This window comes from Physeter macrocephalus, chromosome 1 (assembly GCF_002837175.3).
Source record: "Physeter macrocephalus isolate SW-GA chromosome 1, ASM283717v5, whole genome shotgun sequence".
NCBI lineage: Eukaryota > Metazoa > Chordata > Mammalia > Artiodactyla > Physeteridae > Physeter > Physeter macrocephalus.
Window position 1 is genome coordinate 100,277,589 of NC_041214.2, and position 13,353 is coordinate 100,290,941.

General features: G+C 38.0%; 1 protein-coding gene across 1 annotated transcript in view; it reads right to left on the bottom strand.

Annotated features, from left to right (window-relative positions):
• The window catches only part of GRAMD1C (GRAM domain containing 1C), a 105,911-nt gene extending 93,804 nt beyond the window's left edge, over positions 1 to 12,107 (bottom strand). The window contains exon 1 of the mRNA XM_028493448.2: positions 12,067 to 12,107. Within this exon, the coding sequence (XP_028349249.1) occupies positions 12,067 to 12,093 (27 nt within the window). The 5' untranslated portion in view covers positions 12,094 to 12,107. The remainder of the gene's footprint in view (positions 1 to 12,066) is intronic.
• Between the last annotated feature and the right edge of the window lie 1,246 nt (positions 12,108 to 13,353).

Below are 13,353 nucleotides of genomic sequence, written 5' to 3' on the forward strand. Positions count from 1 at the left end.
ATGTTTATAGCAGCTTTATTCATCATGGTCGAAAACTGGAAACAGCCCAGATGTTCTTCAATGGAAGAATGGTTAAACTGTGATTCATCCATACCATGGAATACTACTCAGCATTAAAGAGGAATAAACTATTGGTACATAAAACAAAATGGATGGATCTCCAGGGGAACATGAGTGAAAAGAGCCAATATAAAATGTTACATAACTATATTATCCCTTTTATATAATATTCTTGAAATGAAACAATTATCAAAATGGAAAATGTTTTCCACTAACCTGGAAAACAGGTTAGTGGTTGCCAAGGGTTAAGTAGGGGCAAAGGGTAGAAATAAAGTGGCTGTGTCTATAAAAGGGTTGTGCCTATAAAAAGGATTCTTGTTGCGAAAGAAATGTTCCATATCTTGACCTTATCAATATCAATATGCTAGCCGTGATACTGTACTACAGTTTTGCAGGATGTTACCATTAGGCAAAACTGTTTAAAGGGTACAGAGTATCTCTATTATTCTTACAACTACATGTGAATGTAAAATTATCTCAAACTACAAGTGAAAAAAAAAAGAGTAAAAGAAGGAAAGGTTGGTAGGGACAGAATAAAGGTGTTAATTCTATGTAAGAGGGGAAAATGTTTAAAGTGCTTTTAATGCTGATTCAGATGTCAATACCCCATACCCTTATTTGTACTGCCTACCATTAGGCCATTTTACTGCTTGGTAACATCTTGCCCAGAGAAACGATGCAATTAAAATAACTTAATGATTGAGCCAAGTGTGACTAGGGTAATAGAAGCTCACTCTGGCAGATCGACAGGAAGTTTTAGAGGGAATAACATGCTATTTATTGAATCTTCTGCTCACTCATACAGTATTAAATCCAAGTCCCAAAACTTCATGAGAGAGGAACAACAGTTAGTCCGAGTTTCCCCCACCACCCCAAGCCCAAGTTGAGACAGATAAGCTTCCTTGTCTTCAACCTGCCCTTTCACAGAGGGTAAAACTCTTCACAAGTCATAGCTTTGTAAACAGTTCTCAGTTCCAATTCCTACAAATCCAAGGCATCATCCCCTATCCCCGGGCGGCCATTACACCTTTGGTTACTGAGACTAATAAACTCCTCAGGGCTGCCTCAGCATTAATTCTCATGCTGACAACTCTGGCAATCAGTTCCCTCTTCTCCTTTAGCCCTTAGTTATTTCCCTTGCTATCTTAAGAGCCCAGAAAAGCATTTTATTAAAAAGATGTTTGTAACATTTCACCCAGAATTTCTAGGGACTTGGTAGCAAAAGAGCTTTTAAGTTAGACAGTCCTCTCTCCATATTGCTAGAAATGTTAGTTCCTATCCCTTTATAATTAAATCTAAAAGTGTTAAAAAGAGATCTAGGTTTTTCAAACAATATCTATCTATAATTGAAATTTTTAATTGCATAAAATATATTTTTTAAGCCAACAGAAATTGGAAAACAAGTTTACTCTTTTTATCAGTTTCCAAAGTGAAATTACAAAATATCATTTTTAGCTTGAAAAAAATCCAAGATATGTTGTGGAGGACAGCATATTACAGGAAGCCTCTTAGTTGCCAAAGTTTGTTACAAACACACTAATTAATCCTCGTGGGCTTTTAAAAAAAATGTACAGCGCAACATTAATTAATCGTCATGATGTACCTATAAATCCGGTTTGTGGCAAGTTTTATCCCCCAGTTATAAGTGGAAAAGCTTACCTGTGAATAACAATAATATGATCATGCAATACGTCAATGACAAAGCACACAATCAAGACTTCTGATTTCTTGTACAATAAAAAAAGCTAGATTATGATCTAGAAAACTTCAAACATAATATTTTTTATTAAAACATAGGTATACTACTTATTATCTGTACATATGTAGATAATATTTAAAAATCTAGACTTGTTTTGCTCTTAAGATGTTTTAGAGCAAAAAAAGAAACAACAAATTTTCTAACCTCTTTTAAAATTCTCCTACTCTACCTTTACCTTTTCCTATTTCCCTTACTAAATCAAAGAACTGAAGGATCTGATATCACATATCTTCTTTATTCTATTTATATTTGTCAAGATTTCCAAATACACAATTATTTAAAGAAAAACACATCAAGGACCTCTTAACAAACTTAGTTTTTTTTTTTTTGTTTTTTTTTTTGCCAAGAAAAGCCGGAGAACTCCAAACTTAGTTTTAATTTTACTTACACAATTCAGAAAACTTTATAAATCCTTCCACTTTAAAAATGCAAATATCAACTAATCAGCTATTAAGGAGTAAGTATATACAAGTGACAAATATTTTTAAATGGGAACTTTATTAAGTACCTTACCCAAAGCACTAATGCTTCTATTTTAAAAATCCAGTATTGCAGCAACATGGATGGACCTAGAGATTTTCATATTTAGTGAAGTCAGACACAGAAAAACAAATATCATATGCTTATATGTGAAATCTAAAAAAAAGGGTACAAATGAACTTATTTACAAAACAGAAGTAGAGTCACAGATGTAGAAAACAAATTTATGGCTACCAGGGAATAAGGGGTGGGGAGGGATAAATTGGGAGATTGGGATTGACCTGTACACACTACTATACATAAAATAGATAACTAATAAGAACGTGCTGTATAGCACAAGGAACTCTATTCAATACTCTGTAATGGACTATATGGAAAAGAATCTAAAAAAAACAAAGAGTGGATATATTATATACATAACTGATTCACTTTGCTGTATGCCTGAAACTAACACAACATTGTAAATCACCTATACTCCAATAAAAATTTTTAAAATTCCAGTAAAGGATGTCGCCTTCTAAACATACATAACAGAAAATCTCAAAGGCTTTTTTCTACTCCCAACAGTTGCCAGCTCTACATCACTAAGAGAAGTTAACACTAAATAAATGCATCTGCTGCAGATCTCTGTATGCTTTTCCTCTGGGACCTAATCCATGGGGACTATACCATTACTTTAGTCAGGACAAAAAAAGAAGTTTTTGATTTTGGGTTTTTTTCTTCTGCTATGTATTTTTGCTAACCGTTAAAGGGCAAAGCATAAATAGTTATTTGCTATTAACTTCATTTTAAATTTCATTTCACATCATTTTTATTGTTACATTAGGATTTAAAAGTTAATGATAAAACTAATCTCCCACATACTAGGATTAAATATTTTCATTTTAAAATTAAAAAATAAAACAAATGTAACAAGATTCCTATGTTTATATTATAAGATGGAAATCGAAAATCTGTAGCTTTTGATCTCAGTATCAGTTGCTACGGTGATTTAATCATATTCATTTAAATTAAAATCCTACTGTCAGAAAGACACTAGCCAGTCTATTAAGTAGCACAAGATTAAATGGATAGGGTCTAAAAGAAATCAACTTCAGGGGGGGAAAAAAAAACCTTAATAAACTTTGGTTCACTTTCTTGTAAGCTTTGTTAAGTTTTCACAATTTTTTTTATTTGCGGGAAAGCATCAAAATAATTTTCCAATAGTACAAATATTATGTCCTCTTATCTAGAACTTTTCAACCTTTTTACAACTGGGACAATGTTAAGGGAAGGTATTCCCCATGTAACATACTCTCTTATGCCTGACACAAAGCTTTCAGGACTGTAAATTATGAGCACTTGCTAGCCATAAACCTCTTTTGTCTTGATCCAAGACACACTGGTGCTGCAATACTACGGCCCAATCTCGAATTTTACAAGTGAGCCACCTGAGGCCAAACAGGTTAAAAAACATACTCAAGAGCACTACACAGTGAAATCGCCAGGGGCAGAGCACGCACTCTATCCCAGATGTTTTGTTCCTGATCTCCAATTTGTTCAATTATATCATGCTGGCCTCTAAATTCATTACAGTTAGATCAATAGAGTTAGCCAGGCCAGAATATATGAGATATTCCACATAAGTGAAGTTTTCAGATCCCTGGGGCTTAACACTTTAAATACCAAAAGTTTACAAAGTGCTCAATCTTTTTTGGTAGAAACTTTCCCAAAGTGAAAAGGCGCAAAACTAGGTTCGTTGGATGTTCCAGTGAAACGGCTCTGACACTCTACTAATTCTTTGCTTAACTACCCAGTCATGTGCCTCATGAATATTTTCCTGTTATGATATTGGTCTTTGTTCTGTTACTTTTGGATCTCTCAGTGAACTCTGCCATCTTACTGTATTCATTCAATTGCTACTTTATTGCCGGGAGAACACGAAAATGGCAACATGGTGGAGTAGAGTGGTAGAAGCATATGGATTTAAAATGGCAGAAGGAAAAAATGCATTATTTATTTTCCAGACTTCTTAACCATTTTTACCAGCTACATTACTATATTAGAGTGAATGATCTGCATAGACCTTGGGCCTCCACATTGAGAGGCCCAAGTTCCTACACTTTTTGAGCTTCTGCTATCATTTCTTGCTACTGTCCATGTGTCATCACCAAATAATTCCCATCTCCAATAATCTATTCAATTACACAATGGGAACCTACTTATTTAGGCTTATAAAAAACATGTCAAAAAATACATTAAAGAAATTCCAAATGAAGGCTTAGGGATTCTCCTTTTACAAGATCCATCCACATGAACTCTGATTTAGCTCTTCAGGTTCTTTTTTGGCTTTGTTTGCTTCTAAGTTCTGATAGTTCTAGTTTCTGGATAAGTGACCTCTGGAAAAGTCAGTAAAACTTCTGAGATGTTGTATTTGTCTCTAAATCTATTCCATGTGAATTCATATAAAAGGTCCTCAAAATAAAGTGTTTGCAATCATCATAGAAACTTAAACTGAGCCAAAGTGAACATTCGACACTCTAAATCAGTGCTTCTCAAACCTGAATGTGCATACAAATCACCTGGAATTCTTGTGAAAATGAAGATTCTGATTCAGTAGGTCTGAGGTTGGGCCCAGGATTCTGCATTTCTAAGCAGGTAATGCTGAGTCTGCTAGCCCCACATACTAAACTTAAAGAGTAGCAAAGCTCTAGAATACATCTCTATTTTTCTCTCTATTTCTAAATCCTCTCATTCCTTTGCTTTTTCCTTTTCTTGCTTTACCCTTTTTTGTTGTTTTAAGTCTGCCACAGGAACTGCTACAGTCTAGCCCTGTAGATAACACTTGGAGCTATAAAAGTTTTCCAAACTAAAACATAAGCTATAAAAATCACAGTGCAGAAGGGTAAAAACACTACAGCAGTCATAAACTTCCTCAAAATGTGACAAAAATAATATAATCAATATAGATGACATGATTTTTAGGGTATGTAGCTATTTTAGTATATTTCTTAGCAATTAAATATTTTCCTTAGGATATGATTCCAAAAAAAATATGTTAAATTTTTTAATGGGCAGTAAGAACCTGTTATTTATGCTGCGATTCAATAGCATTCAATAAATGAGCTGCTAATTATGAACAGAATAATGGTGCTTAAACTGATCCTTATAACCTGTTAATATGTTTTTTCTTAATCTAGTCTAAAATTATAAGAAATTCTGCTACCAAGTATACCTAATCCTCAAGAGACAAGCTTTCTAATGAATTAGTATTGGAACTACATATGCCTTAGAATCCTATGTAAATTTCACTTACAGTTGCATTACACCATATTCTATCAAACAGCTCATAACTCTCATAGGAATTGCTAGATTTAGAATGAGCTCTTTAAAATAATAACTGCTGGCATTCATATGGTAACAGAAATGTTCTTACCAAAGACTCTGTGCTCCTAATCAACAAGCAGGAGTCTCATTTTACAGTGGGGAAACCTGAAGCATATCCAGGATATACAACCAGGTGAACACAGGGCAAAAAGAATATGAAACTCCTACCTTTAAAACCTATCCTATAATCATTACACACTACAGGTCAAACATTGTTAAACCTCCTTTTAGGTATAGAAACTAATTCTTTAAATCAAAATTATGTAAAGTGACTGGTTTCTCAGTAACATTGAGAAATACAGTTTCTGTATGATATTAGTCTCTTGCCAATATAAGGAACAACAATGTAATGGAATCCATTTCTGTGGTGTAGTTTTCTCCCAGGGAAACTAAAGCAGATAATTCTACTCCATCACTGCATCACAATGCAGTAGCCACAACACTGCATTCTAGTGGCCAAAGGAGAGCATAATCAGAAATGTCTTTGGGACTCTGGATTAAAACTTAAATATCTAAAGTCTAGAAGTTAATAAGAAAATATTATAAATAAGAATTGCTATAGACAAAGAAATCTTGCATTTAAGATTAAAATGAAGATATAAGAAAGAAAATATATTACCCAAAAGCTCCAGTCACCACTCCAGTTATGTAAATTTGGCCCCTGTTTTGTAGCTGACACTATATTATTCTCATCCACAACTGGACTAAGATTTTCCTCTAACTCTTCCTGTAACTCAGCAGCAAAGCTTGAATCCTTTTCATTTATTACCTGGAAACAAGTATCAAACAATTAAACTACTTACTGAGAAATGTCCCATTTTAAAAAGAAAACAGTTAATGTTCAAAATACTCAAATTAATATAAAAAGGACAATATTTAAGCTTTTAGAAAAGAGTAATTAATATGTTTTTGCTTCTATAGTTCATATGTTTATACATGCAACATATACTTTCCAACTACTACTATTTATTAGGTAGTTTAGTTGGCACTAGAGTGAACCAGGAGCTCATAGTCAGCTAGAGGAACAATTAAACAGAAAAAAAAAAAAGTAATGGGAGTGAACCATTCTCTCTTTGGAGAATAATTTGCAATGCCTAGTAGGGTCTAAGATGGGTATACATGTACTACGACCCAGCAATTTAACGTACATGAAGTTAACAATGTTTGTAATACTAAGAAAGTGGAAACAACCTTACTGTCCATTGGTAGGGAAATTGGTAAATTAACTCTGATTTATACAAACATGAAGAAATAAAATAAATGAATCAGATGTCTCAACCAGGCACTGGCCTCAACCTATAGAGTGCTTGGGGGAAAGGTTATACCCTATGCAAGATATTGGCCCATGGGGTGGTCACTCATGAAAGAGCAGTCACTATGGAGTTAAAAAAAAAGGGGCGGGGGTGGAGCGGCATCCATCATAAGACCACAACGCTCACCAGGACACTTAAACACTTCTGCCGCTACTGCAGTCACCACCTATGCCTCTTTTAACAAAAATGTTGATCCTCAGGGTTACAGGGAAAAGCTCCCACAGCACCCATGTGGCACAGTAAAGGGGTAATTCAAACACAACTTCAGCTTGAGTACCCTAAACTCTATGAAGTAACCACTGCCATGGGGAAAGCCCCTAACCCTGGTGCTACTGATTTGAGGTTCTGTGGAGGAAGAAATTTACAAATATGAAAGGATAGAGAGGACCCCCTCCACAGGAAGTACATTCACTAACCATCAAAAAGAGAGAGAGAAAAAGAAACAAACACGGCTGGATACAGGGAGAAGAAACCAACCAAAAAAAAAAAAAATTGAAACAGAGGTCCACAATTTGACGCAGTTGGAAATCCAAAACGTATTAAAATAATTTATACAACAAAAGGTAAAGATTGGCTTTCATACCTCTACAGCATAGGGTTTTTTAAAAATACATAACCTTATTTTTATTGAAGTATAGTTAATTTACAATGTTGTGTCAGTTTCAGGTGTACAGCAAAGTGATTCAGTTCTAAATATATATTCTTTTTCAGATTCTTTTCCATTATAGGTTATTACAAGATATTCAACATCAGTAGGTCCTTGTTGTTTATCTGTTTTATATATAGTAGTGTACACATGTTAATCCCAAACTCCTAATTTACCTCTCCCCCCGCACCATCCCCTCTGGTGACCATAAGGTTGTTTCCTATGTCTGTGAGTCTCTTTCTGTTTTGTAAATAAGTTCATTTATATCATTTTTTTAAGATTCTACATATAAGTGACATTGTATGATTTTTGTCCTTGACTTACTTCAACTTAACATGATAATGTCTAGATCCATCCATGTTACTAAAAATGGCATTATTTCATTCTTTTTTATGGCTGAGTAATATTCCATTGTATATATATGCACTACATCTCCTTTAGCCATTCATCTGTCGATGGACACTTAGGTTGCTTCCGTGTCTTGGCTATTATAAATGGTGCTGCTATGAACATTGGGGTGCATGTATCTTTTCTCTAGATATAGGCACAGGAGTGGGATTTATAGCATAGGTTTTGAATGAACTTCAACATCTGCTGAAATGCATTGATTGGCAAATCTTCATGGCTCTAATCAATACTGGGCTCAAACTACAGTTATACCTGAAGATCAAAAGAACTAAATTTAAACAAGTTACCCTCTATAATCTTAGAGGAATTACTCAACATAAAATAGACAACAAATAGGTATGTCTCACCTTAACTACCAAAACTACTATCTTGCCTAAATTCTCCCCGGTCATAGAACACATTGCCCTAAAATATCCTGTAGTGGCAAAGGATGCTCTGACCCAATGAGTAATAAATTTATATCAAGTCTTTGGGGCTTACAAAACGCTTTTATAAAAGTCGGACCCTATGGACCACACCTCAACCCCTAGTTAAAATAGCTAACATAGCTCAATGTAAAATAAAACAGGGCCTTCAAAGATTGGGATTTATTATATAAGACCTAATTAGTGAAAGAGTGATTATCCCTATTGCTTCTCCATTTAACAGCCCAATGTGGCCTGGTAAAGATGGAAAAATGAATAGTGCCTCACAGTTGATTACTGTATCCCTGATGCTATGGTCCTACCCGTGAAGGCCCCTCTACACAATACTATTAAAATTACTGACACCATCCAATCAGAAACTGGTAAATATTAGGATGTTATAAGTTTGACAAATATGTTCTGTTCAGTGACCTCTCAGTCACAGTTTGCCTTCCCCTCCAGAGGGACATGATATACCTTTACCTGGCTACCCATAAGGTATCTCAAAAGCCTTGCCACCACATACAACCTTTATAGGTAACTGTATCCAATTCTCTCCAGGAGCACAGGTATGATGATACATTGATTACATCCTCCTCTGAGGACATTCTTTTGACACACCCATTCAGGACGTACAAATACTCATGAAAAGAGGATGGGTCATTGTCCCACACATAGTGTAAGGCCTGCTACCTTGGTTACATTCGTGAAAACTATTTGGTAAACCAAGGGCCACTCCATCCCTGACAATGTCAAGGAGCAACATTAAAACAAGTCCAACAAGGAACAATATATATTCAATATCCTGTGAGAAACCATAATGGAAAAGAATATGAAAAAGAATGTATATATCACTTTGCTGTACAGCAGAAATTAACACAACATTGTAAATCAACTATACTTGAATAAAATAAATTTAAAAAAACAAAGTCCAACATCTTTTAGGTCCTTTTGGATACTGGAGGCTATATATTACTCATTTACAAATTTTACTTAAGCCTGTTTATGCTGTTACTTACAGGTCAATCCACCCTTAATAGGTGGATTCTCAAAAAAGATTCTAAAATTTGTCAAAATTATAATATAACAGACACTCCCAACAGTGCTACTTCCTCCCCCTATCCGCCCACACACGAAAAAACCCCCCACACAAACACACATATAAACACACAAAGAATCCTTCACTGTAGAGACTTTAGCAGCCTCCTTTCATGACTCCTGGAGTCTCTGGACCACCCACAGTGTCCATAAGTTGTCCACTGGCTTCTGATGCAAGAAACTCTCTCCTCACCTCCACACAATATGCCATTTAAACAGCAATGACTGACAGCACACTGGAGCCTCCTAGAAGCAGAGGCTCTCACAAGCCCTGAGCCTATGACCCTCCATACCCAGTTGTCCATTATGCCTTGGGTCCTGGAAGCAACAACTTGCAAGCTCAACATAGCCACCAAGGTCTCCTTGCTGCGGGACAGAAACAAATCTGGGCCCTCTGGCATATCCCACCTACAGGCGGGCATGGCCCTCCCCTGTTCTCATTCAGATGTCATGGTGCTAGAAGACGTCACCCCTCTCCCGAACCCCCTCAATACCTGGAGACCAGTTTGGATTCAACTGAGTGAAAGCAATAGGAGTTCAACACTTCTAACTCCCACCTTAAGTCTGATGGACAAACTTGCTGTTCAGTGGACAGCATCACGACCCCTACACATGCTGAAGCTCACTGGAGACCTACTGCTTTTCATCCCTTAACCAGGATGTCCCTGATGAAGGAAAGGGCCCAGAGGTCAGCACAACTGGCTGAACTTCCCACAGTTTTCTTAACACTGAATGCTCTGGCCAACAATCGGCTCCATCTGCACATTTTCACAGACGCTTGGGCCATTGCCTAGGAGTTGTACCATTTGGAGTAAAGAACTCTGGAACTCTCTTGCTTTCAGATACTCAAACTATAAATCATGGTCCACGTGTCTATACATATACTAAAGCCACAATAAAAGGCCTCACCAATACACTCAGCCTCATCAAGAGTTCCAGATATTACTAATAGTGACCAAGGTACTCATTTTATTCTCAAAATACACATCATTGGGCTCTTGAACAAGGCATTCCATGGAACTTACATTTTCCTTACTGACTTCAGGCTGCAGCCCTCATACCACAGCCATGATGGCTTAAACAAGTTCAAAATTAAACTCAATGAAAAACGGTACATTTCAGTCATCAGTCAGACACCAACGGTGAATTGTAAACAGTCTCATTCAATTTTTTTAGGTTTGCCTGCTGACAGCTTTTAGGACTCACCCCCTCCTTCTTCCTCCCCGTCCCTCAAATGGGCAAGTTGGTAAAAAAAAAAAAAAAAAAAGCCTGGGTGCTCTTTCCTTTGGTGTGGGTGGGGGAGTCAAACCAAGCCAAGACCCTGTAGGCACACAGGAACCCCTGACCCCACCCCCTAACCACAATAAAAGCCCAGAGCCAGCCTCCTTCCCTTGCCCTTTCAAATCCTTTTGGATCTTCTTGAGAAGACTGCCCTGCTCTTCCCTCTTCACTGTGTACATATATAAGTAATAAGCCTTTAAATAAAAGTAACAAACCTCTCCACGGTGTGTGTGTGGCATCGTCAGTTTCTCTCTCCAAATCAAATGTCGGGTAGGAGTCCATTCTGGCTTTACAGAGTGGCCACAGCAGAATCCTAGCTCTCTTAAGGTATTAGCTACGCGGTCACTTGCAGTCGCTCAACCTCTCTAAATCTGTTTTCTCCACTCCACAGTCTGGGTAACAATGCTCTCTAGTATAGACGATAAGCTCATTGAGAGCAGGGATCACGTCTGTGTTGCTCCCCATTTATCCCAAACACGCAGTGCCAGGGACATAGCTGAATGAGTGACTGCTTCGGTCCATAAATATCTACCTGGCCTATTTCGTAGTAATGTTTTGAGAATCAACTGACATAGCACATTCATTTATTTGTTCATCCAACAATTGAGTGTCTCTGCCGTTTTCTAAACTATAAAATGCTCTTGATTAAAAGGGACTGCACTGACTGCAACTCTCTAAAAGTAAAATAGACACACACAACCAACGTAAAAGCAATGAGGATAGTGTTCAGAAATGCAGGTACTCCTGCAACAAAAGTGGGCTTTCACCCTAGAGATTAATCAGCAAGTTCTTCCGTTAATCAAATAAGGTAGTAAACAAATAAAACTAGCTGAAACCAAAAACGTGGTTGACAGCACAGTGATTTAAACTATCTACAGTTCTGAGCCCTTTTATCAAGAGCTGAAAGTTAAGGGAATGGCGTGAGACTGGATCGACGTGATCCCAGGTCGGAATCATGACAGTGGGGCCTTAGGCTGGGGCGTCCGGACTAGGACATCTCGGGACCAAATGCCAGCGTTCCACGCCCCCAAACAAGCAGATCTTCCCACCACCGCGCAGACGGAAAGGCTCCCAGGAAGCACAGGACACCGTTTCCTCGGTAACAACTTGCCAAATTACTCTAAAGAGCACTAAGAAAAGGAAAAAGACAAAATAATTTTCATAATCTGAGAGGGTTCAAACAACCTTCGTGAAGAAAACTGCCGGGTAAATCCCCCGCTTGGGAACTCGTCCCAGCGCGGCGCCGCTTACCTGGCGGACCATCAGCGCGCCTTCCATCGCGGATCCCTCCGCCGCCGAGGTACCACGCACGCGCGCCTCCTTGCCGCGGGGAGGGGGCTGCAGGCGCGCGCCCTGCGGCGCCCCCGGCGCGCGCTCCGGGCTCCCGGCCCTGCGCGTCCCTCCCGCCCGCCCTCCGAGGGCCACCTTGGGTCCCGTCGGCGCGTCTCGCGCCCTCTGGCGGCCATTCACGACTCACCCCCTCCACACACGCCCCCACCCCAGTATGTAATGTTAATTTGTTAGCCGGCAGGCCTATCTTTGCTAGGAATCAGGATGAGTCCCTGTCCTTACCTACCTCCCAACCTCAAACTCATGTGCCTACCGTGAAGTGGCTTCTAGGCACAAGTCACTCCTCAAAAAGCCTCCACTCTGCTTCTCATTTATACGTACCCTGCTCCAATGTGCAGAAAAAGTGAATTTCATGGCAAGGGCTGTTCCTTCAAATAAGCAATTGAAGTTATTGATAAAAAGCTATTGAATGTTGTTGCAGATACTAGTTCCAAAAAAAGCTATAAAAGACATTTCTAGAACAATTGAGGAATATTGAATACGGAACATTTATTAGAGCTAGTGTTACAAAATAATGAATGACATAGATAAATTTATTGATATTCGTTTATGGATAATTAATACTTTTGGTTATGTTGGAGAATGTCTTTATTATTAGAAGATTCGTGCTCGAGTATTTAGGAGTGAAGTGTCATGATGTCTGCAACTTGATTTCAAATGCTTCAACAAAGATAGATGCCAGAGAATGGATGTGTCCCCCCAAATTCATAGATTGACGTGTAATCTGCTTCCACCGTGTGAGGACACAGTGAAGAAGACTGCCGTCTGTGAACAGGATGCCGGCTCCCACCAGACACCGAATCTGCTGTTGTCTTGAGCTTGGGCTCCCCAGACTCCACAACCCTGAGAAATAAATGTTTGTTGTTTAAGCCACACAGTCTGTGGTATTTTTGTTTTGGCAGTCTGAGTGGACTAAGACAATACATAGAGAGCAAAATAGCAAAATGTTAACAATGATTGCATCTTTGTGGCAGGTATACCACTGTTCAGTGATTCTTTCTGTTTCTGTATGTTTGAAAATAATCATGTAAAGTTGAGGAGGAGGAAAGAGTCAAATCCAGTTCCACAGAAAGTCAGATATTGAGTGTATTTTTAAAATATATAATACATGCTAAAGGACAAATTACCTAATAAGATAATCAAGAAAGGATAGGTTCTTGTCCTTGTCCTGCAAAACTTTGCATAAGC